The sequence below is a fragment of the Xiphophorus couchianus genome, chromosome 4 (assembly GCF_001444195.1).
Source record: "Xiphophorus couchianus chromosome 4, X_couchianus-1.0, whole genome shotgun sequence".
Lineage (NCBI taxonomy): Eukaryota > Metazoa > Chordata > Actinopteri > Cyprinodontiformes > Poeciliidae > Xiphophorus > Xiphophorus couchianus.
In genome coordinates this window covers 3222875-3247152 of record NC_040231.1, presented here as the reverse complement: position 1 = coordinate 3247152, position 24278 = coordinate 3222875, and the positions used below count along the sequence as shown (strand labels likewise).

At 37.2% G+C, this 24278-nt stretch overlaps 1 protein-coding gene across 4 annotated transcripts in view; it reads right to left on the bottom strand.

Annotated features, from left to right (window-relative positions):
• The window catches only part of LOC114142655 (non-muscle caldesmon-like), a 28743-nt gene extending 9997 nt beyond the window's left edge, over positions 1 to 18746 (bottom strand). The window contains exons 1-13 of one of the 4 annotated variants that reach the window (XM_028014010.1): positions 18548 to 18746; positions 10526 to 10663; positions 9752 to 9859; positions 7267 to 7498; positions 6459 to 6595; positions 4597 to 4852; positions 3172 to 3294; positions 3006 to 3029; positions 2346 to 2387; positions 2103 to 2134; positions 1824 to 1908; positions 1098 to 1265; positions 876 to 974 (exon numbers count right to left, since the gene is read on the bottom strand). In XM_028014010.1, coding sequence (XP_027869811.1) covers positions 876 to 974; positions 1098 to 1265; positions 1824 to 1908; positions 2103 to 2134; positions 2346 to 2387; positions 3006 to 3029; positions 3172 to 3294; positions 4597 to 4852; positions 6459 to 6595; positions 7267 to 7498; positions 9752 to 9859; positions 10526 to 10663; positions 18548 to 18711 — 1608 coding nt within the window. In that variant the 5' untranslated portion in view covers positions 18712 to 18746. The remainder of the gene's footprint in view (positions 1 to 875; positions 975 to 1097; positions 1266 to 1823; positions 1909 to 2102; positions 2135 to 2345; positions 2388 to 3005; positions 3030 to 3171; positions 3295 to 4596; positions 4853 to 6458; positions 6596 to 7266; positions 7499 to 9751; positions 9860 to 10525; positions 10664 to 18547) is intronic. The other 3 variants (XM_028014012.1, XM_028014011.1, XM_028014013.1) reach the window with 3 other exon arrangements.
• Between the last annotated feature and the right edge of the window lie 5532 nt (positions 18747 to 24278).

Here is a 24278-nt window from a genome sequence, read left to right as displayed (position 1 = left end):
CAATACCTCAAGCCTTTAGAAGTAAATACAGATGTTGAACATCTGAAGAAGAGTGTTGTCAGTTGTTTGACTGTTAGCAAAAGGCATGTTGTAATAAATTCCTCAACCTGAAACTACACACTTGGAAAACTGGAGATCCAGCTGTCCATAAATACGCCGAGGAGCAGCTTGTAGAAAGTTGCAGACATGTGGAGTTTATATCCGGGGATTAACCAGCGACTGTCCGCTTTAAGGGAATTTAAATTTTTCTTTCTTTTAATGTTCAGACTGTGATGAACTTTTTATTTTCAGGAAATGGTTTTCTCTTGACCATATTTCTTCCAAACTTGAAAAACACAAAATCTTACAAAGTATTTTGGTTTAGCTTCTAGTGTAAATATCTTAATTTGCAAGTAACTTTTAAGCAAGATTTAGGAAATTGTTTTAAGTCAGTAATTCCAAAAGGAATCTGTCCGGCTTCGAACAGATTCTTCTTTTAACAAAATATGTTTTTCTGTTAGAAGTGAAAAAAAATCTACCAGTTTAAGTAGAACTTTTTCCTCAATATTAAGGAATTATTAACTTAAAACAAACTCCTATATCTCATTGAAAAGTTACTTTTAAATTAGTTTGGTTTTATTTGAAGTGTACTAAGATATTTGCATTAGAAACTAAGCAAAAATACTTGGTAAGGTTTTTTGTTTTTCCAGTGTGACTTTGTCATTAAGTCCCAAATTTCCGTCAGAGCTAACACAAGAAAGCTGATGCAATTCCTTTTCTGAAATTTGAATCCTAAATTGTTGACCATTGTTTTGAATTTATTGAGCCAAACTAAAAAAAAGGTAAAGCTAAGAAGCTGATATTCTGCTTGAAATAAAAAAGAAGCTCTATCTTACTGCTGGTTTTGACGGTGAGCCGCTCCTGCTTCCGTCTTCGCCTCCTTTTACCCACTGGTTGATCAGATCGGCCACGCCAACTTTTAAACCGTCTGCGTCCTGAAACAGATGTGAAAAACCACTTTTCTAAAAGATCTACACCAATATGATGCCTCGGAAATCTCCAGGAACTTTTTTCTTTGAAAAGGACAGTGTTCAACGATGGACCATTTTGGTCGTGACCTTGGATGCGGCGGCTGAGACGATGTTTTGGTTCCAGGCGTCTCCGGCTTCAAACAGATTCTTCTTCGATGCGACCGGTTCAGCGGGGCTCGTGAGGTCGGTCAGCGCCTGACAGCTCGACCTTCCTTCCTTTGAGGAAATCTTCAAAAAAGCAAGCATATTATGGAGCTACATCATGGCCATAAGTTTGTTCAAAGGAAAAAAAAAATGAAATTGAAAATCAGCTTTGAAAATTTTTTCAGTTTCAATTTTTTTCAGTTACAAACATTTTTTTCATTTTCAATTTATTTTTATTTTGAACAAATATTTTGGCCCCAATTTAGCTCCATAAAAATACTCAAAAAGTTGAGATATTCATGCACTTTAGACCAGGGGGTCCAAATTGTGCCACTGGGGACATTTGTGGCCCTGGAGCTAATTTTTTGTGGCCCCCACCTGCAGATCAAGAATAATACAAATTTGTTTATTAATTTTTTTATTTTAAATCAAGTTAAAAATATATATAGCAAACGTTTTGAAAGAAAGTGACCCAAATCCTGTTTTTATAACTGAGAATAAATTTGTTCAACTGAGACTAAAAAAATTTAAAACTAGATACTTTTCTTTTAAAATAGAAATATCTGTTAATATATGACTTTGTGAATTATTTATTGCTTGAAATCAAGAAGTTTAAATTAAACAGCATCTCTAAATAATAAAAAAAAAGAAAAGCAGACATGGTTTTACCTCAAGAGCATGTGTGTATTCCTCCAATCGCTTATCAATCTTAGAAACAGAAAGCCGTGGCGATGTCTTCTTTATGTTGCTGGTGCTTCAAAATGAAGAATAAAAAATAAACGTGCGCAGATTAATGAGCATTGATGAACTACTGAACAGTGGAAAGCTTAGAAACATATGTTCTTTAAAGAAAACAAATATAATGAATTCACTATTATAAATCCAGGTTATTCTGCCAACATTTTAAATATATAATAGCATCAATAGTATTTTCTAAGTTGGACTTACCTTCTTCTGAGAGACTCAGTCCTCTCTGTTATCTGAGGAAAAAACAAATGAGACATGAGAATGACTGGTTTAAAACCTTAAACACTGTATTTTACCACATTTTGATACCTATAATGTATATTTGTATGTGTACATATAAACTATGAATCTACATTTCTAACAACCTAAAGATGCCTATCTGAACAGCTTGTTGATTTATTTCTTCTGTCATGTCGGATCGACGTGAACAAGGCGTGAACTCACCGAACATTTTCCATCCGGTGAGACTCGACTGTTCACCTCGTCCTGTTGAGAGACACAAAGAGCTGAGATGCATCATAATGAGACAGATTTTTAAATGTCATTTCATGCTTAAACATTGTTTTGTAACCTTTTCTTCTTTCCCTATTTCTTAAAAACGCGATCAGATTCTCATCTTCTGCTGCGGATCCAACTTGTGTTCAATTCACACCATTTTCAGTTCATTTAGATTTTTTTTTTTTTACAGAACAATGAGGACATAATGAAGATACGTCACAGAGGTACGGAATCCCTGAAGGGCAAATAATGTACAACAAAAAGCTTTGAAATCGTTTTACAAACTCTGACTGGAAGTTTATTTTTCATATCATGTATCTGTTTTTCCCTCTGGAATAAACTCTCATGTAATTTTCTAATTTAATTGTTTTTATTTTAAACAATAAATAAATAAATAAAAATAATAGTAAAAAACTCGACAAGAAACTTAATATACCTAGTAACAAACTGATGTGATTATGTTTCTCATTTGTTCACTTCCTTTATGGGAAAAATAAAAAAATAAAACCTAAGGCATATTGGTTGCCAAAACTTTTAAAGAACAAAACAAACTTTTGGTCAGAGAAATAAAATCGGGTTGCTAGACATTTTTTTATTTTTACTTACTGGGTAGAATTGTATGAGGAGTTTCTGCAAGCAAAAGAAGAAGAAAAGATGTTTAAGCATTTTGAACATCACTTTGTCTCATCAAAGCAGTTTCTGTTGAGGAGATGCAGCCAAAAATAAGCAGAACAGATGTGCTGAGCAGAATACCTGTGTTTTTACTGGTTACCTTGAATGTTGGACTCATGGGGCCATAGCAGTTTAACGACTCCTCGCCTTCGCTGTTGTTATGGTGAGACTCTGCCGGCCCGCTGCTCACCACATCCCGTCTTCTCTCACTCTCCTCTGATCGCTGAAACAGAAAGCTGAGGAGTTTTTTATTCTGAGAGGATTTCACCTGTGATTATGTGCATCTGCACTTTTCTGCATGGCTTTTGTGCATCGCGTTGTTGGGCAGAAGACTAATGACTAACAGGAAACGAGCTGCTGGTAAAAACTGGAATTTGGTCTGGGATCTGACATCACCGCTGCTTTCGTCAGGTAACATTTCATTTCAGCTCTGTGTGAGCCAAAGCAACATTCTTCCCATTTTATTGCTTTCAACCTTGAAGCCAGACTGTTGCTTATTAGAAAATACCCACATGTGTTTGAGTCCTTTATGAAACTAAAGACAGAAAGGAGAGAAACTATGGAAATTTGTGACCCAACTAACACAGAGTCAAATTCAAACCCAAATTTCTTATCTACACTGCAAAAAGACAAACTCTATCCAAGTTTGTTTGGTCTAGTTTCTTGTGTAAATATCTAACTACACTTGGGATAAGACAAAACTAACTTAAAAGTAACTTTTCAGTAAGATATAGGAGCTTGTTTTAAGTCAATAATTCCTTAAAATTGATGAAAAGGTTCTAATTCCACTAGTAGCTCATTTAATTTGTAACATGAGAAAATGTTCTTGTAAGTATAACATCTAATTTTACACATTCTTTTACCAGTGTCTGAGCAAAATGAAATACAGAGTGTTTTATTATTTTAACCTCTTCCATCCACAACATGTGGGGCATTTTTTAAAGTGATTTTTGTAGGGTTAAAAGGCAGATTTTATAATGAGAAAACTTTAATTTAATCTTCAACTATAAGTGAACAATAAATGTTTCAGCAGTTTTCATGAGCCATTTCTGCGTTTCACACGACTGTCAATAAATGATAAAACTATCCTCATGTTTAGAGAAAAGGGAGTGCTGTTGGTTATGTTCATCAGAATAAATCGTCTAGTGAGAGGATTAGCAGGAATTATTAATCTGCGTGAATGCTGACATAGTTGTTTATGCGCTTTGTCATCATCTAGTGGTCGGAGTGTGAACTACACCTGGTTCTGTGCAGCAGACGTCTACACATACAGGCCCAGAGCAAAAATAAAAACAAAGAAAGAAAATCAAATCAGATTTTTTACAGAAGGATAAAATATCAAATGGTTGCAAACATTAAAACAGAATCTAAATTAGCTTTATTTATTTATTTATTTTGGGATGTTTTAGTGAATACTGAGCATCCAGTACTCGCCTTTAGTAACTCAAAACGTGAAAAACTGAAAGTTTTAAATGAACCTGTTGAAAATAATAACAGGGTTAATTCTGCAGCATTTTTTGCAAACCTCGTCTTTCATTTTGTGATATTCTTCCTCCTCCGCTGGCCTGTGTGTCTGCTGCTTCCTGATGAGGATTTCTTCCCTGTTTTCACCAGGTGAGCTTCGCTCTTCTTCCTCCTCCTGAATTTCTTCGTCGGCTGAAGTCTGTCGCTGCATCTGCAGGATTGTTTTCACCTCTTGTTCATCTTCCTCCTCCTCCTCACGCGTCTTCTGCTCCTCATCCACTTCCAGCCGGTGAGCTCCTCCACTGTGGTCGAAGTTTCTGGCATAGAAGCAGAAATATTTTACTAAAATATGCTTCTTGTGCTTTAGAAATAGTGCTTTAGAAAGGATTTATTGGCTTCTCAATTCTACCTCACTTTAATGGAGTTGTGATACTTTGTTCTATAATTTAAGGCTGAAACTAACAATTATTTTAGAAATTTATTATTCTAATTAACTGATTGGCATATTCTGCAGATGTTTTAGTATTAGAATCACATTAAAATATGCAAATAAACAAATAATTCAATTTCTTTTTAAATATGAAAAAAACCCAACATTTTATTGCCTGAAATACGTCCACTAAAGCATTTAGTGGTTTTAGTGGACGCTTAATCATTTGTAGGATATTTCTAACATCAACATGCGAAAAGCTCAACTTAACAGTGAACGGTTGATCTGTTGATTTTATGTTTTGGACTAACTGAGTAATAATTGGATATCAAAAGGTGCTTCACAGGATTCATAGGAGTTTTGGGTGGAACATACCTTCAGATGTAGGTTTTGTTTTATTTTAAATGCAAAATGTGTGTAAATGTGTATATTTGGCCAGTTTGGGATAAATATCTGCTCTGACTCTGTTGTTCTTTCTGCAAACAACCTTTTTTGAGTCTGTATTCTCCAGTTAACAATTAATCAATTATTGAATCAGTTGACGATAATTTCAATAATCAATTAATCACAATGAATCTGATTAATTGTTTCAGCAGACGTTTAATTCGTGTTAATTTTAGAAGTCACCACATGTGTTTTCATCTTTCTACATTGTTTTAACTCATTTTAGCAGCTATCATAGAGTCGCTGTTAAGTATTATGATGGAAATAAAGTGAAGATTTATAAACATAAAAAGTGACAGTTGGACATGGAGTGGGATTATACAGTGCCCCCTAGGTGACATGGGGACTTTTTTCCTTTTGTGTTGCAATATTGTTTTTAGTGATTTATGCAGCATCTTAAATAGTGAAAGTATTTCTCCAACAGTTTAAGATTTTTGTAAAGTTTTTCCATGTAGGAATTCTGTGTTAATATATTATTTGTGAGTTATCTAAAGTTTTATATGTTTTTCTTTTGCTTAAACTCAAAACAAACATTTGTGCAAAACTCTGGAGCAAATCAGGTCAAACATGAACGCCATCTGTTAGTTTTGGTTGTGTCTGACAGGACAGGATGTTACGCAAACAAACATAAACATGCTGTTAATAGGTCGATTTCCAACCAGTTTTCTCAATGACAGACTTGAAAATATAAACATGTTTTCATTAAGGATCTTTAAATATCATACCAAGTTGTATTTCCTAATTTATTGTAAAAATAATCAAGAAAAAAAAATCTCCTTGTCCCTTATGACATTATTTTACAAAGCGAAGGCCTCCAGGGGGAGGATTGTGATGAAAATTTGTTTTATCTGGTAATAAAGTCATAATATATTGTCTAATAATAATATTCTCCCAAATTCAGAAGCTATGATACAGCATTTATGCTAAATAAATGTAATAATTATTGAAAACTGAATAAAAAACATTCTAACAGTTGATGTTTGTTTACATATTTTGCAGCATTGTCACGGTTTGGGAACCCCTGCTGTAGGGGGCGCTGTGGGCTTCACCTCGTCCTCATCGTCCCTGCTGCCAGGTACGACGTCCGGTCTGCAGGATGTCCTGCGGCGTGATGCTGCCTGGCGTCCTGCGACAGGAAGACAGAGGAGCTGTACGACGTCCTGACTGGAGTTTGGGAGCTGGATGTCTGCAAAACGCCAGAGGAGAAATGAAGGAACATCTTCTTCTGTAGTTAGCGGATAAACAAACATTACGTTTAAACTGACAGAAACAGAAAGTCTTGCAGAGAGGAACTTTAATTAGTTCTGTATCAGTGGCGTCAGTAGTCCTATTTTAGGAAAACTGAAGCCTAAATGTCTTTTGTACAAAACTTTTTTTCCCAACAAGAGTTTAAATAAATAATCTTCCAAACGATCATTTTTAACTCAAATGTGATCATAAATCTGTCAGATTCCCTTTGCTTCATAGTATAATAGTCTGGATGATTGGTGTAAAATATGGCTAAAATTACACTGAAGATGATAAAAGCATGAAAGTTTGCTAATTATCTTAGCAATGTTTGCTAGAAAACCGTTTAATTATAGAGATTAACTGTTCACATTCATATTTTGTAGTAGAAGAGATTTTCATTACCCTGAATTTTATTTTAAAAGTGGAAAAGCAACTTCTCTCTTTTGTATTCGCCCGGAATGTTTGCTCACGTCCTCCTCGGGTCAAAGCCCCCTTGTCCTTAAAACCTAGTGATGCCCCTGTTCTGCATTAATTGATCTTAGCTCAGCTGCATTTACTCTCAGAAATACTTTTTGCTTGTTTCCATAAGTGGATTTCTCCATGAAACAAACTCTACAGAGAACAAACCTTCTCTGAAAGTCGTGTTGAATCTTCCTCAGAGCTCCTTCCTCCATCTTCTCCTCTTCCCTCCTCCTCATCCTCATGTTTAGACTCTGATGCTGCAGATGGTTTGTGCTCCTTCGCCCTGCAGTTTTCCTGCTCCTCCGTCTCATGACGGTTCTCCAACCTGTGACTCCAGTCGCTGAAACCTTCGTCTTCTTCCAGAACAAAGCGGGAAGGTTTCAGCTTCTCTTCGGACCTGAAAACAGACCAGAAATGTTTGGGACATAGAGGTTCTGTTTCAGACCAGGAAAGTACAGAAAGCTGCATGCACCACTACCCGCAAGCTTCTGTGGTTTTGTAATGTATGCTTTTGATTTCCTTTGTTTTTGCATTTTTTCTCACACATTTGTTACATTTTCAGCTGCTGTGGTTCTTTCACACTGCGCTGTGTCAAGCGAACCAAATCCTTTAAGCAGCCTGTTCCCCTCCCTGCCTGTGGGGGCGCTGGACCAAGAATCACTGGACAGAACGACATGAAATCCTCTGAGGAAGACACTGAGCGCAACTTCCTATTTTACAAAATGTAAACAAAGTGGAGTATTGTCAGATTTGAATGTTTTTAGGGTTTTTCTTTGTCTTTGGTAAAAAAAAAAACGTGAACCATTTCTCCTGCTAGCGCTAGGCTAGCACATTTGGTTTGGTTTTATTTACCCAGAATGCCCTGCCCTATAGTCCACTTCCTGCTTTTGGAGCAGTCTCTGCTGGGCTTGGTGTTCACATATAAATTCAAACCGCACCAGAGTTTTCTTTTTTGGTCGACTAGCATTCACACCTCCTCAAACGAACTGGAGTTTTATTAAAACGGACCAAACAGAACTGGTGTGAGTGCACCATAAATGACCGTTAGCCAAGTTTACATCCAATTGTAAATGCAAATTGTGAGCAAACGTTTTTCCTACTAGTTTTTTCTACTATCTAATGATTTGGAGAGAATCAACTAAGCTAGGCAAAGTTCAATTTAGTCAAATGTTGATGCTACGCATGGATGTAATAAACAGGAAGCAGAAGTTTCCAACCAGCATGAACCAAACATTTCAGAACAACAGAGAAGTTTTTGGTAATATGTTGCTATCAGGAAAGTTGTAATTAATCTGTCATGCTAACTAGCATGGCGAAGCTACATGCTGTCCTTAGAACTAACTTATTCAGCAATAAGTTACGTCTTATTGCTGCGAATTAGCTCTTTTTCACAAAAGCAAAAAACCCATCTCAAGAAAGCGTAACTATTTTGAGAAATGTATTTATTTTTTTCAAATTTTGCCGTTTCCTTCAATCTTTTCTAATGCGATACGTCAAAGAATAGTGAAGGAAACACGGATATGCACTGTTTTGTTTTAGTCTCTGAATATTGATCCTGTCTGGATTGGTTGTCTTGTTTAGTGATTTTCGATGGAAAAACTCTTTCCAGAGAGCAGCGGGACGTAGATGTTAAAGCTGGACAAATAATGAAAGTGATTTACAGTGTGTGAGTGTTTACTTGCTCCTGCTGCTGCTTAGTTTCCTAATCAAGCATCCGAGGCTTTCTAATGTCACACAAAGGAGATGCAGATGGTAGACGGAACATGTGCCATCAAGCTCCATGTCAACAGAGACGGTAACCATGGAAATATCAAACAGAGAGGCAAAATGGGCTCCAGTTTCAGCTCAGCTCACGTTATGAGACGGATCCTTGGAGATAGTGACAGTAATATATATTTGGTGTTTTGTTCAAATCGAGTAGATGGGATCTATAGAGGCATGTTTTGTTAATCTAAAAGTGGAGCAGATGTTTTTTTAAAGTAGAAAGTACAATAATTTGCACCTGTAAACAAACCAATTCATACCCATGTTGTTAAAATAATTATGTTTTGTTATCATTCTTACATTAGTAATTTTACTAGTTGTTTTTCATTTAAAGGTTTAGTGTTTTAATTTGTTAAACCATGTGAAAGACAGAACTAGCTTTTTCCCTTAACCTCGAAGATGTTGTTTTTATCTAACAGAATACTCCTTACTTGTTAGACTGCCTGTGTGTAGGATGTTAGTTTCTGTGTTCCTTCTTCCTTGTTCAGAATAGCCCTCCTTCTTTGATTTATTACCCCCCACATTCCATTTCACTCCTGCTTTGTTTTGTAATAAATGACCAGTTCTGATGCAGAGAGTCAGAACGCACGGTAAACACCTTGGAGAAGTGGTTTGCTATGTTTTCTCCTTTTGCAAAAGACTTGATTTGAAAACTAAAACATTGTCTGTGGTTCTCTTTTTATGTAGGTTGAGAAAATACCTATGTAAAAATTTCAGGTGTATTATTTTTTTGAAAATGTTCAATTCCACCCAGTCCTTTGATCTTGACCTCTTTCTGCTTCCTCTAACTCTTGACAAACAAGACTAAATTACTCAATGCTGCCTCCTGCTGGTAGGTTGTACTTATTGGAATATATATTATAACAAATGGATCAAAGAAAATTACTTTACAGGATCAGCAGTCAAAGTGGGAGCAAAAGATCTTCTAGGTGGAGCGATTTGATGCATGGTTGGTACAAAATGTCCAGCGGCAGACGGCTCAAAACCTGCAGAGCTGCAAAAGAACAACAAGGCAGAGGAATGAAACGAGCAGCACGGAAAACAAATAAGAAATTATACGCATGCAAACAAACTGAAAGTTTTCTCAAAACACAAAGTGAAATTACTTAAAACATTGATAAGTGTAAAGGTTGCAGTTACAACTAGCAGAATAAACAATTTTCAGCAAATGTTTCAGAATCAAATGAATCCTTTTCTGCTTATGTTTTCTCGAGATAATGTGCTAATTTAAAATTTTCTCGTGATAAGTTATAATGGATGGAGTGAGGTTTAACACACACCAATCTTCTTAAGAAAACCAAGTTTGTTTTCTCAAGAATACGTTTTTAAGATGAGAAATCCATCAAGAAAACAACCTTGTTATCTAAAGAAAATCCTCAGGAAAAAGTACATGTGGAAAACGGGATATTAACTTGTTATCTCAAGAAAACCATCAAGAAATCAACACTTTATTTTGGGAAAGCCACTGGTAAAAAGTATATGTGGAAAACGTCTGCTCTCAGCTTCTGTATCAAAGTGTTTAATATGTTCTGTAAAATTAAAATATGGTTTTCATCTTATTTTTTTCATCTTATGCTGCTTTTTTTCTGTCACACCGTTTCCCTTGGCACTCTGAGGGAGCTGGAGGACCGAAGCGCTGAATCCTGTGTGCTGAACTCACTCTGTGCTCTGCGTGCCGTCCTGCTGCCGGGACTCTGGGAAGGAGAGGATCCCTTCTTCTTTCTGCTTCTCCCTGGCTCTCCTCCGCCGCTCCCGCTCCACCTCCTCTGCATCCGCCTGGCTCCGCTGCACCGTCACCCTGCAGCCAGCATGGACACCAACACGCCGTCAGCATGCGTCCGGTTTTATGGTGCATTCTGTGTTGTTTTATTTTTATGAAAACTTTCAAAGTTTCAGGTCAGATTCTTTCAGATTGAGTAGGATACATTTACAGTAAAGTTGCTAATTTAACTTTTAAATGAGATTCTTGTGCCAAAATTAGTTCATGTTCTGAAGTAACGTTGAATTAAACCCTAACCTTTCTACGTTTACATGCAGCATTAACAATGCTCAATCAGATTAATAGTCAAATATAAATATTTAGCTATAATAATTAGCTTGGTAACTGAATAGTAATTTGAAGCTAAATATTTAGTTAGCTTGATAAATATTTTGCCTCAAATGACATTTTTAGGTTGCTCACTAAACATTTAGCTTCAAAGTAAATATTTAGTTAGCAAACTAAGTATTAATCTTCAAGCTAAATATTTAGCTTGTTAATTAATTTTTAGCTTGAAACTGCAACATTTAGAAATGAATGAATAACAAGGTGGGCTTTTCTGTTATGGCAGACTAAATAATGCAACAATGTAACTTTACAAACAGCATCATATATCTATTAGCTGTATTTTATCATTAGAAGTTATGAAATTCAGACAGAGAGAAGCTCAGGTTTAAGATATGACCATTGGCATGCAGTAGAGAAATAATGAGCACCAGTGGCCTGTTAACTGGTTGGCTAATGGTTTGAGTTGGTATCTGTGTTTCACGGCTCATTAACCTTTAGCTGTTTTCCACCATGACTCCTGTTGAGGTGATGCTCTCTCTAGCCAAACTGCAGGAGAGGGAACTCGGTGTAACTCCTCAGATGTTTGCCGTGAAGACGACGACTAAAGAACAGCCAGGTAACAGGTTTACTGGTTGTTCTCCAACCAAAGCATTTAGCGCACTTAACTGGAACATAACACGGTGAAATAACATTTTCCAGGGATAAGATGTACACTAAATATTACCAGAGTAACGTCTTTAAAAGTAGCAGAACCGAAACTCTTGTTTGTTTCCAAACATGCCAGGTTTTTGGCTAAATCTGGCATGTTCACATTAAAATTTTCTTCCCTTTTCAGCAATTTTTTTTTTTTAAACTCCTAAAAAAAAGTTTCAACAAAACTCAGAGATTCACTGTAGAAAAATTTCTGCCGCAATTTTTTCAATAGATGAACTTATGGCTTTAAACCAGGTAACAAAAAAATTACCTTCTCAGACATCAAACTGAAAATGAGATACATACATAATAATATCCTCGTAATTTATATTTTTTCATTTGATGGGATAAAAAATGAATCTGTGGAAACGTTTATGTGGCGTGAAAGAAAACACTTTGTTTTTTGAAGAAGCCTCCAGCGGGACTAATTAAAAACAACAATAACTGCTTTCATTGTGCAAGAACATCTGGATAAACTTGATTCAGCTGCTGAAAAGTTTGACTTAATGTGAACCTCACGAGAAAAAACCCACAGGAAACGGACGAGGAGTGGCAGCTGAGGTAATGCTGCAGAGGGAGGATGGATGAGCAGGAACTGTCAAAATATTAGGGTTGTTGGGAAAAGAAATAAATTATTTTAGTAAATAAAAATCACATTCTGACACGTCACAACTGCAAACCTTCCTGTATGGTAGGTTATGGGATTTTATTACATATATATATGGACAAAAAATTGGAAAGTGTGGTGTGCATTTTTAATTATAGAGTAAATTGCACAAAGTAGGATTTAGTAATTAGAAATATTCTGAAGGAAATAAAAAACTGATTTACTTCACTGTGACACAGTTTTGTGTTGGTTTATCACCAGAAATTCTAATCAGATACATTTGAGTTTGATTAAATGTTTTAAAAGCTCCATTTATATGCCCAAATCTTGAAAATATGGCACCTCCCTCCCAACAAATGCATAAACTTTGAAACGGTGCAGGAGGAAATGAGCCAAATCAATCGGTATGAAAGTGTTTATTTTTTTTGTTGCTTGGAGGAAGAATTGCAGAACATCTCAGTATTCAGCAAGAACATACCAATACCATTGGTAATGAACGAATAAAACAAAGTCGCAATCGAATTTTATCTCGGAAAAGTGAGGTTTGGATTCAGTGCAGAATACTAAAACAGATTAAAAGCGGCAACATCCGTGTAGATGAGTAAGGAAATTAAACATGAACACAGTAAATCTGCTGAGATTATGTCTGTGTGGGATTTTCATCAAACATCTCGGGTTTCAGTGGAACCGCAATCGGAAAGTTCTGGTTCTGTTGGATGTGAATGGATCCACTGGAGATCAGGTTGGATCATCTGGCTCTCATCACAGCTGACTGAAGCATCACAGAGAGATAAAAGCACATATTGGTTGGATTCACATTTTAACCCAGGCACCACAATTTATGGTAGATTATAAATTATAAACAATCTGCAGCTTTTTGCCTGATTCCTTTAGGGATAATAAACCTTTTATTTATATCTCTATATTTTATTACAGATAGATTTAGTAGATATTCCAGACAATCTGCATATTGGTGTCCTTTTTAAAGGTTGGCTGACAAACTTTTGCTAAATTTTAACAAAGGACTGTAATTAATTGAAGTTTACTTTAATCAAATAAAATCCCCATCAGTCAGAGAAGTATCTATCCACACATGTATTTTTATGTCTTTTTGTTAAGTGATACAGTAAATAAACAATTTAACGCACTCCACACCACAGCAATGCAAGAACGGCTTTTAATAAGAGGCACGAGACAGACGCTGCTCGTTTTCATTCAGCAGAAATAAGAAGTTTAGAGCGAGTTGTGGGCTTATGGAAAGACAAAAGTGTCACAATTTTTGAAAAACAAAAAAACATTAAACATAGCAGATATTCAACATGGACCAACTCTTTCAAACAACGTTTCTCTCATTAATATCCTTCACTTATTTTTTTCTACATTTGTAATAAGTTAAAGCAAACTCCCTGTTTTATTCATTTTTAATAATTATAATAAGATAAATGCCTTTCAGTTTCTGATCTTATTCAAACATTTGATGATGGTTTGTTCCAACTGAATGAAAAATTTAAAAAAATCCTTAATTTTAGGGCAAAGTCAGCCATCATTAGCATGGCCTAAGAGCTTCTCAGTAACAGGAGTTTGGATTTTTTGTTTCTATTTTCAAATATGCTACTCTTACAGGTAATAGTAGCTCTGATCTGCCACCTTGTAATCTAAACTTGTCCTCTTCAAAGGTGTGTCCTATTTAGTTAAAGCGTACTTTACAATATGGCTAACCTTATGGATGGCTAATAAATAGTTACGTTTATAATCCGTAAATACTTTATAAATCATTAATAACTGTTTATTATGCAGTTATTAATGGTGAGAAGGAGACTAAATGCTAACAAATCACATTTACAAATGCTTATTGTGCTTACAATGTAGTCTGGAATGTTTAACATAACTCTAGATAAAATAACAGATTTGAACAGATTTGGTTCACTATTGGGCAGGAAACCAGTAGATTTTCTCTTCTTATCCTCAATTAATACATAATAAACAGTTATAATGATTTATAAAGTGTTTATAGATTAATTAACATATGAACTACTTATTAGCCATCTATTATGGGAGCTTTATTTTAAACTGTACCAGTTAAAGTTGCACCTTTTCCTTTGGGAGGTAAAGTTGAAAGTCATTCATGAATCTCGGTGCAGTTTGCACACTAGGGGGCGCTAGTACAAGAAGAAATTCATCTCAGATCATGTTTTAAGTAAAGGTTTATATAATTGAATTAAATTAGGATGATAAAACAAAATGAAAGTGTGGAGAAGAATCAGAATCTGGTGCAACATAAAAGCAACAGAAGTTTGTTTCAAAGTGAAGAAGAAATAAAGCGACTGTTTCCTTTAAGCAACGTTTTCAGCTCATTTATCACATTTCCTGTGGCAGAGTTTAATTGTTGACCACCCTCTGTTTCAAACCAAGCTGCATGCCAAATGTGACACCAACACACCAGTTTGCACCTTGTGAATTACCTGCTAATTGCAGAGGCGAATGCATCTTTAACCATCTGCACTATAAAACCGGCAGGATGTGCTCGCCGTATCGTCTGGGTCAGCTAATTTAGTCACTGAAAAAATGCAGGGCTGCAGACCATGCCACAGCGCAGCGCAGCCTGGCCTGCGACGCGTCGCCGAGGAACGCTGCAACCTTTACAGAACTGGGAAGAGTACCCAGAAACTGCACTTTAGGAAGAGTAGAATTACTTCACTGGGATTTTACTCAAGTAAAAGTAAAAAGTATCCATCCAAGAAATTACCCAAGTAAGAGTAAAAAAGTATTTGCTAAAGAGTCTATTCAAGTACTGAGTAAATGATCAAATTATCAATAATTTAATATTTAAAAATTACATCATCAGATGGACCAAAATAAAAAAAATAAAAAATCAATTGGAAAATCACAAAAAGAAACAAAAATGAGCAAAATCAGTTTCTTTCAATAAAAATCTTATAAACAAAAACTGCATGTCTGTGTGTGGTGAAACTTTAGCTAAAACATACTCAAGTGAAAGTAAAAAGTACATTGTGTTTTCCAAAAAGCTACTAAAGTAAATGTAACTAGTTATTACCCCGCTCTGGACTTTTAACATGATGATGTGGAGTTTTTATGTGCAGCACGCAAATTACAGAGGAGATCCGTCTGACAAACATCACATTTTCCACCACTTCAACAATGAGGCAATGGAGGCCTGGGGGACGGCCGTCTCTTTGTGTGTGAACGCAGCCAGATGATGTCATGGCTATTAAGGAGGTTGCAGTTATAAAGGAAGCCATTGAAGTTAGAGATCGGTGTCATTTTCAGTGAAGTCACTCAGAAATGTTCCACCATAAAGAGGAAATCACTGACAATGAGGAAGGGTTGAGAAAGAGCCACAGAAAGAGCAGGAACAATCAAAACAAAACCAAATTACATGATGGAGGTTTTTCGCTGGAAACATAGTTTGGACCCGTAAAAAACAGCTGGTCTGGTTTGATGTAATCCGAGTTTGATGAGGCCAAAATAAAGTCTGAAAACTGTTTCTATAATATTTAACGTCTTCTTGAATGAGTTTTGTAGAAAAAGAAACAGTTAAATGATTTCAATGCCAATACATTTTATAATTAAGAGAACGTTTAAAAGGCACTTCTTCACACAGTGTTAACAAAACAAAGGCAAATCTCAATGATTTTATTATATAAAACCAGAAACCAATTGGTATTGAATTTTTTGTGTGTTAATTTAATCGTGGTGCATCTCAAGGAATAATTAATATTTGTATCAGTTTTAATGACTATATTCTCACAGCTTATAAAAACCCAGTGAGCTGGGTTATTATAATATTGTTTAATATTATATTACAATATATTTTTATATTTTAACTACTAAAATATTATTTTTTAAAACAAATTTATGATTCAAAAATACATATTTTTATCATACATTATTCAGCTGTTATTCAGGAGCCACTAAATATAAAAAAAAATATTAGCAGAAAGTTTAGTGGAAGGACAAAGAAGAAAAAAAGGAGTATTGGGAGGATTCAAAGTCGTGGACAGCAGCTAGCGTCGGAGCTTCAAGAGACAGCACACAGAGACATTCAGGGTTTTTCAAAACGTCAGAGCTGTTTTGAACTGGGCTGCGGAGAAAAAGAACTGGATTGTTGCCTGGACCAGTGCCAAATGTACCAACAACACCAATTATCATGGTGTTACTGGGCTTGATTGACCAGAAAACCGGCCTGATATGAACCTAAAGGCTGCTATGACAGCAACCTTACAGCAAGCTCAAATCGCTGCAGTGGCAGCTATAGTGACACTTCTAGTGACATAATGCCACGGCTACAGACACACATACAGCCACCATTGGTTCGGTGAAACTCGGACACTCTCTGGCCACCTAGTGGCAGCTGGTATGTGCTGTAGTGACATCTGTCACTGCCACGATTTGAGCTCGGCCCTGCTGACCTCAGCAGAACTACAGGCTGACCTCTGTCATTCTGATTCATGCAAAAGGCAACGGAAGTTCATTTGCATAGCACAGTTCAGCAGCAAAGAAATTCAAGATCCTTTACACGATGAAACCAAGATGAAAAAACGAGCCAAAAACATGCACTGAGTCCATAAAGTGCATGGATATAGTTTTCTTGATGAATTAACATTTCTTTTTTTTTGTTAGCCAAATTTTCTGAGAAACTGAGTTTTATATGTTCATCATAATCAAACTGAACAGAAATAAACTCTGAGTCTAATCAGTGAATATGATACATTTTTCATGATATTATGACTTAATAGTATTTAAACGCTCTATACAGATTTCGCAACAATCGATTAAAAATCCAGATCACGTCCTCCTGTCTCCAGCCACTGGAACCGAACTCGACTCGGAGCTGTCTGCCATTTACAGACTTTTTTAATTTAACGATTATTGTCAGTTTTCAAATAATACTTTTTGCTTTAAATACGCAGCTGATACTCACTAAAATACCAACTCTGATGTTTATAAGGTCCTTTATGAGCTTTAAAACTGAACAGCGTGTACCAGCTACTACACCCAGGGGCGATTAGATAAGCACCCTGGTGTACATCGTTGGTACTGCACCCTAAAGCAACATGGGGGGGGGGGGAACTGCCTCAGTGTGCAATAAAATCTGGATCCATTTCAATAAAGTACCGACTGCAAATTCACAATTTACTGGAGAATAAACAAAGAAGAATCCCTCTTTTAAAGTACAATTATCGAAAATCCTTGTTTTACAATGAGCTAGTGAATCTAATATTGTAGATTTGAGATTTAAGCAACAAAAATCTAGTTTACATGTGTACATGAATTCAGATGTTGATCCAAACCTTTCCTAGGAGCCAAAAAAACCCTCAGCATGTATTTCTTTGCGTTCAGCTTCTATATTTAATTTATTTTATGAAAATAAATGGTATATTTTAGTGAATCAGGACCAAGTTCAGCAGAACAGAGTAGAAATCTTGATGTCTCTTATTCATACTGATGGTGAAACTGTTTAAACAACAGGTGTTAGTTAGCAGTATTGTTGTTTTTCATTTAACGTATTTCTAATAAAAGGTAAATCGGATACATGTTAAAATGTTTTCCACTAATTTTTAAAGTAAAAACCAAATCTCAGAAAAAAATTGAAGTAAAATATCCTTTACTTATATGTTCATTTAAAAAAAAAATTAGTTATCCTGTTATTTTGTGCATCTTTATATTGTGTTTTTCTTTTGTGTTTTGTGAAACACAAAAAGTCATTTTATCTGAGAGTGAGGCTATTCATTCATATTCAATAAATTAGAATATGTTTTCTGATGAGGCTTTTAAAAATAACATTTAAAAATCAGATATTAAATGTACTTTTCATTAAGCCCACATTTCTGTATTAAATATTTTTATTGGTTTGATATAATATTTTGATTTTAAATGTCATGTTTTCATGAGGTGTAAGTGAAAAATGATCATAATTAGAAATAAAGACTTTCAAACATTCATCTATACAACATGTTTCCACTTAGTGATAAAGTTTTCAGTAATATTATAATTTATTGAATAATTATGTACAAACAAAACATTGGTTACTTATTATAGATGGAGTTAATTTAAATTTACATGAGTGCCCAATATTTAAACATTTCATCAGCTTCTCCTCTGGGATCTGGAAGTAAAAACTTTCTACATTTTTGGCTCATTTTGTTTTACTTTGGTAAAAGTTGCACATTTCCAGTTTTAGCTGGTTAAATTCTTACTGATTTTACAGCTTGCTGATCTTTTCCTGAGTGAATAGTAATGAAATAGATCCCTAATGTGTATTTTATTATTGCTTCATCCTGCTGGTGATGACCCAGAGTTGTGTTGCGTCTCACCTGATGAGGTTCTGCAGGAGCTGCTTGCTGGAGTTTCTCCTCTTGATGGACTCTGACATGTTGGCTGGTTCTGGTCCGTGGTCCCGGTTCTGGTCCTGGTTCCTGAGCCTCAACCCGTCCCTGCTGCTGCTCTCCGTTCCCCCCTTTTCTGCCGTGCTGCTCATGTTGGGTTCTCCCTCTCCAGTTAGTCGCAGCTCTCTCCTCCCTCCATGTGGTTTTCATTGAAACAGTTTGACCCCCCCGCCCGACCCCTCCTCTGAACAGAGGTCATGTGACTCTCCCAGAGGGGCAGTAAGATGATATCATAACAGTGGATCTGTGGCAATATTGTGCATGTGTACATTGTAATTCCAGAGGGAAGTGTAATTAGGGGAGATGTCTGTTGCTAGAGTTGTTTTCTTCATACGTATTGAAACAAAAAGTCTTTTTTTTTCTATTTAACAACGAATAGCACTGAAATGTATCCACTTCCTGTTGCCTACATGTTTATGTTCAAAACAGGGGTAACGTTTTTAACAGCAAATGTTACAGAGGAAGCATTTTGAACATTTTTATTCTTGCATTAAATTTTCAACTGCTTCTAAAACAGTCCAAGCGCTTAAAAAAACCACCCTGCTGTTTTCTGACAGTAAGTTAATGTTTTTGGTGTCTGGAAAATGAGCCGTTTCAAAAACCTTCCAACTGTTAAGTCACATTCGACGAGCAATCTGCAGTTACCTAGCAACCCCATCCAAGCCCATCCCCGTTACCTAGCTGAGTTCTAGCATGTTTGGCCAGCTGGTTTTCAATTCAATTCAATTCAAAAATTGTAACTCATTAATTCTTATTATTCAGTTATTGTAGATCGTGATGGCTGCTGGCAGGAAATATTTCCTGTCTGTATTACAGCTAATCTGAAGAAGCCTCTGACTGAAGATACTCTGTTTTCTCAAGCCTCATGTACAGGATGGTCAGGGTTGTCCATAAATTTCTTGATTTTATTAAGAATAATTTACATAATCATCTCCAGAGGTTCCTCAGTCACCCAGAACAGAACCAGCCTTCTTTATTAGGATGTTGAGCCTTTTTAGGTCCCTGGTCCCGATGCTGTTGCTCCAACAGTTTTCCCACTATATGTCCTGTACAATGGCCACTGGAAAAGACAAGTGTTTTGTTGTTGACTTATCATCCAGAAACCACTTGCTGCATTCTTTTTTGGTTGTGCAGGAGGCTCCACTTCTGCTTTTCAAAGATGTACAATTGTATAATTGCCGATCTGTTTGCAGCCATTTCAATATGTGAGGGTAAACGTTGAGTTGGGGGGCGGCGTGGCCAGCAGCAGCTCATTTGATGACAAGACGTCCTAACTCCACTCATCCTGAAAGAGTTGAAAACAGGCAGAACTGAGACTAAAATCTCATTATCTAAGAAGGATTTTCTACAAAAAATGTTTTACATCATTAGGATATTAGTTTATCCTAATCTGTTCAAGGAAGCATAATGTCACCTTTAAAGCTCCAGCATGTAAACTTCTGGTTTCAACTGTATCGAAAGCTGGAAAATCGAATCTTTTACATGGATTTTACTGCGAAGTAATAACACACTTTCTTGTAAGACATCATTTATTTTCATGTGTACGAAATACATGTATCATTTATGGATTCTCATTTTGCATAGTGTGTGTATGTTGGTATGATTGGCATGCTAATGCTTTAATTATGTTGCAGTTTTCCAGGACAGGTGTGAGGGAGGGGCCACTTTCTGTTTGAAAAGGTTAAAGAAGTCACTGAATCCGTTGCATCACTTGGTACAACCAAATGAAGGGTTTTATTTTTTGTACAGTGTAATTTAGCACAGCATTTCATAACACTCCCATGTTCACTGTATATTTTGCATCTCTGAGTTGCTTTGTTCATGCCACAGAATTTTCTAAAATATGCCGATTAGATTACAGTGTCAGAGGAAGCAGTATTTATCTAAAGCTGCATGTCTTCATATGCAGCTGAAATGTAAAATGCAGCCCATATTTCTTTAAGTTTACATTTAAGGGTAAACATGGTGCATTTAGAAAAGTAAAGCTCCAATTTTGTTTGTTAATTTTGTTATCTTTTTTACATGTAAAGCACTTGAAACTGTCTTGCTGCTGAAGTATGTTACCCAAATAAACTTTGAGTTTGTTTTTCAACATGCAAAGTTTATGATCTTAGTTAGGCAGGAGGATAAACTTTACACTTTTTATTTTGCAATACCCCTGAGTGATGTAAATGTGCTCCTAAAGCAAGCCTGCAGGCCAGTTTTACACATATTCATATCATCCAAGGACTTATGGAGGCTAAGCGCATGAAATCGTCGACTGTTATGGTTATTATGAAGTCCTTTCTGTGCTCCTATAAATATATTGAAGTAAAAACAATCAGGAAGACCCTGCACAGAGACCCAGCTGTTCAGTTACTGATTATGGCGCAAAACTTGAATTAAATAAATAAGGAAGTAAATATTTGAGCTTTTCATGTTACATATTTCTGCAGAACTTTGCAAGCCCTGTATTTTGCTTCAGAGTTTCTTCTTGAAGAAATCAAGACATCTTTATATACTGTAATGAAGGTCTTCATTACTGGTCAGGATAACACTTTAATTATGTGCAAATGATAATGAGACGGGTACAAATAGATTGAAGTATTTTATTGGGTGTTTTATGCAGGGCATCTCAGTGGGTATTGAGGGTGTCCTGGGGGGGAATAATATAAATGAAGTAGGTATGGTAATTATGAAAGGTATTACAAATGTTTGTAGATTATGGCTTACCTCTGCCTGAACACCTGGTAAAGATTCCGGAAGAGACCAAGTGCAGATGGAAGAGGGGGAACAAAGCCTGAGGTATTTTAGAAGTGATGAATAAATTAATATTTATATGAGGGTAGTTTTAGATAGCAAATGAGTATGTAACCATGAAGAATGTTTGTTATTTATGTGTTGAAGATTGGTTGTTTTGTTAAGTTGTTTGGTGTATATGTGGTTTGTTCTATCCTGTCTTTTGAGAAGTGTGTTAATTGGTACCGCCCAGGATTACAAAGCCTGCATGTTGGCCACATGATAGGAAGTAATAGGTGCGGGTGCTGCGACACCTCATGACCATGTAAGCAGGAATGTCATCTTTGTTAAATGTTGGAGATTAAAACACCTGGTTGGTTGCACTACCCCTGCCTCCAGACTCCTATTTCAGCCTCCCGCTAAGGGCCATCCTAACAAGTGGTGTCAGAAGTTTTGGGGCCGGAGTCACAAGGTGGAGTTGAGGATGACAAAGGACAGGGAAAGGCGGAAACAAGATCAACAGCTGGAGCCGGATGAGGGAGCGACGGCATCTGCTGATCAGGTGGGCGTGGCACCCAGTAACCCTGAGAAGATTGAAGAGTTGGCAGATTTGGTGAAAGCACTTATTCAGTCTCAATCAGTGCGGGACCAACAGCTGGCGAAAGAAGCTTCCCGTCAAGAGCACAGATGGAAGTCGGTGCAGCACCAGTTTCACCAAATTCAGCAGCAGGTGACTGACCTGAGGCAGGAGGCTGACGGGGACCGGCTACAGCCTGGATCACTGCAGCCTCAGGATGAGATGGACGATCTAGGAGATGGAACGAGTCAACATTCTTGGCGTGTCGGGCCGGAGAGGGATTTCGGCATGCACAGAGAACCTAAGCTGCATCCTCTTCTACCGGATGACGACATCGAACATTTCTTGACTACTTTTGAACGAATGGCTCATGTCTGCCGATGGCCGAGAGAGGAATGGGCGATTCGGCTAATTCCCCTATTGACTGGTAAGGCACGAAGTGCTTATGTCTTGATGGATTTTGCTGACTCGGAAGACTATGATAATGTCAAGGCAGCCATATTGCAGAAGTATGAGATTGGAGCGGAAACCTATCGTCGCCGTTTCCGGTCTTTGAACATTCTCTCTGGTGAGACTCCACAAGAACTATATGTGCGCCTTAAAGAACTGTTTTTTAAATGGGTTAAACCAGACAAAGCAACGGTGAAAGAAATTTCTGAGACAATGATCCTGGAACAATTCCTGAGGATGGTGAACCCGGAACTGGAGGTGTGGCTTCGGGAGCATGACCCAAGGACAGCAGAGAAAGCGGCACAATTGGCGGAGGTCTTCACGGCGGCTAGACGAGGGACAAAACGTAGTGCCTTCGGCCGGGACTCGAACTTTGCCCATGCAAGTAAGTCCGTTGGGGATGAATGGGGTGGTGGTCAGTCGGAGAGTAGAGACATTTCTGGTGGTAGGCACTTTGTTTCGAATAAATACAGACCTGAATATAAACCTGATTCTGTTAAGAATGCCCCTTTTCGTTCTGCCAAACGAGACATAAGATGCTACGTATGTAATGGACTGGGCCATACCCAGTATTTCTGTCCCCGTACGAATCAATCGAAGCCATCTCTGTTTTGCACAGTTCCTAGACCTACAAAATCTGTTCTTCATAATGCTGCTTGTACTGCACCCGTTCTCATTAATGGTCAGAGGGAAACAGCTTTGCTGGATACAGGGGGGTTTCAGACTGTGGTTTTGTCTTCTTTAATACCTAGAGAAAGGTGGACTGGGGAGAAATGTTACATAAGCTGCATACATGGGGATAAATATGAATATCCATTGGCTGACATTTATTTGACTGTGGGAGGGCACACATTTTTTATGTCAGTAGCTCTTGCAGCAATGCTGCCGTATGTGGTTATTCTGGGTAATGATGTCCCCATTATTGCAGATCTCATTCAGCAGGCAGAACTACATCCTCCCAAACTAGTACCCACACAACCAGAAAATTTTCCCCCACAGGACGTGACTGGGGCTCTTTTAAAGCAAACCATGGAGTACCCAAGTAGAAGGCCGCCAGCAGGGCACAATATGGTCACCACAAGGGCTCAGAGTGCTCAGAACACTTTGAGAGAGTTACCATTTTTTGAAGAAATGTGGGAAATGGGACCAGTTAAACCTTATAAAACCAGGGCTGCGAGAAGGAGGGAAAAGATGAGAGGTTCTGTCAAACAAACAGCTAACATTGTTAAACCATTTCACCTATTAGATGTTGATCTTCCGGTTAGTGTGGGTGAGCTCCAGCGGCAGGATCCAACTTTAAAAGGTTGGTTTGAGAAGGTCACACAGGTGGAAGGAAAAGCACAGGGCTCTGCAGGCTTTCTGGAGGATGCTACATATGTAGTAAAAGGGGGACTTTTGTATCAGTGTAAAGGGGAAGTAGAGTCCCTAGCATTACCACAGCAATTCAGAGAGAGAGTAATGAATCTGGGACACACAGTTCCATGGGCGGGACATATGGGATTCCAGAAAACACTGTGTAGAATTGCCAGAAGATTTGTGTGGCCAGGAATGTATACTCAAATATCACACTTCTGTAAGTCCTGTGTAACATGTCAACTTACTTCAGGGAAGAAGATTTCTCAGGCCCATCTTCAGCCCCTACCAATTATTGGTACTCCTTTTGAGAGGATAGGGATGGATGTAGTTGGTCCCTTAGAGAGAAGTTCAGCGGGTAATAAGTACATCCTGGTTATATGTGATTATGCAACTCGTTATCCTGAAGTTTTTCCCCTGAGGTGTGTGAAAGCCAGAAACGTTGCCAACTGCCTGATACAACTGTTTTCCAGAGTAGGGATACCAAAAGAGGTTTTGACAGACTGTGGCACAAACTTTATGTCTAAGCTGTTACAACAAGTCTACAAGTTGCTAGGAGTG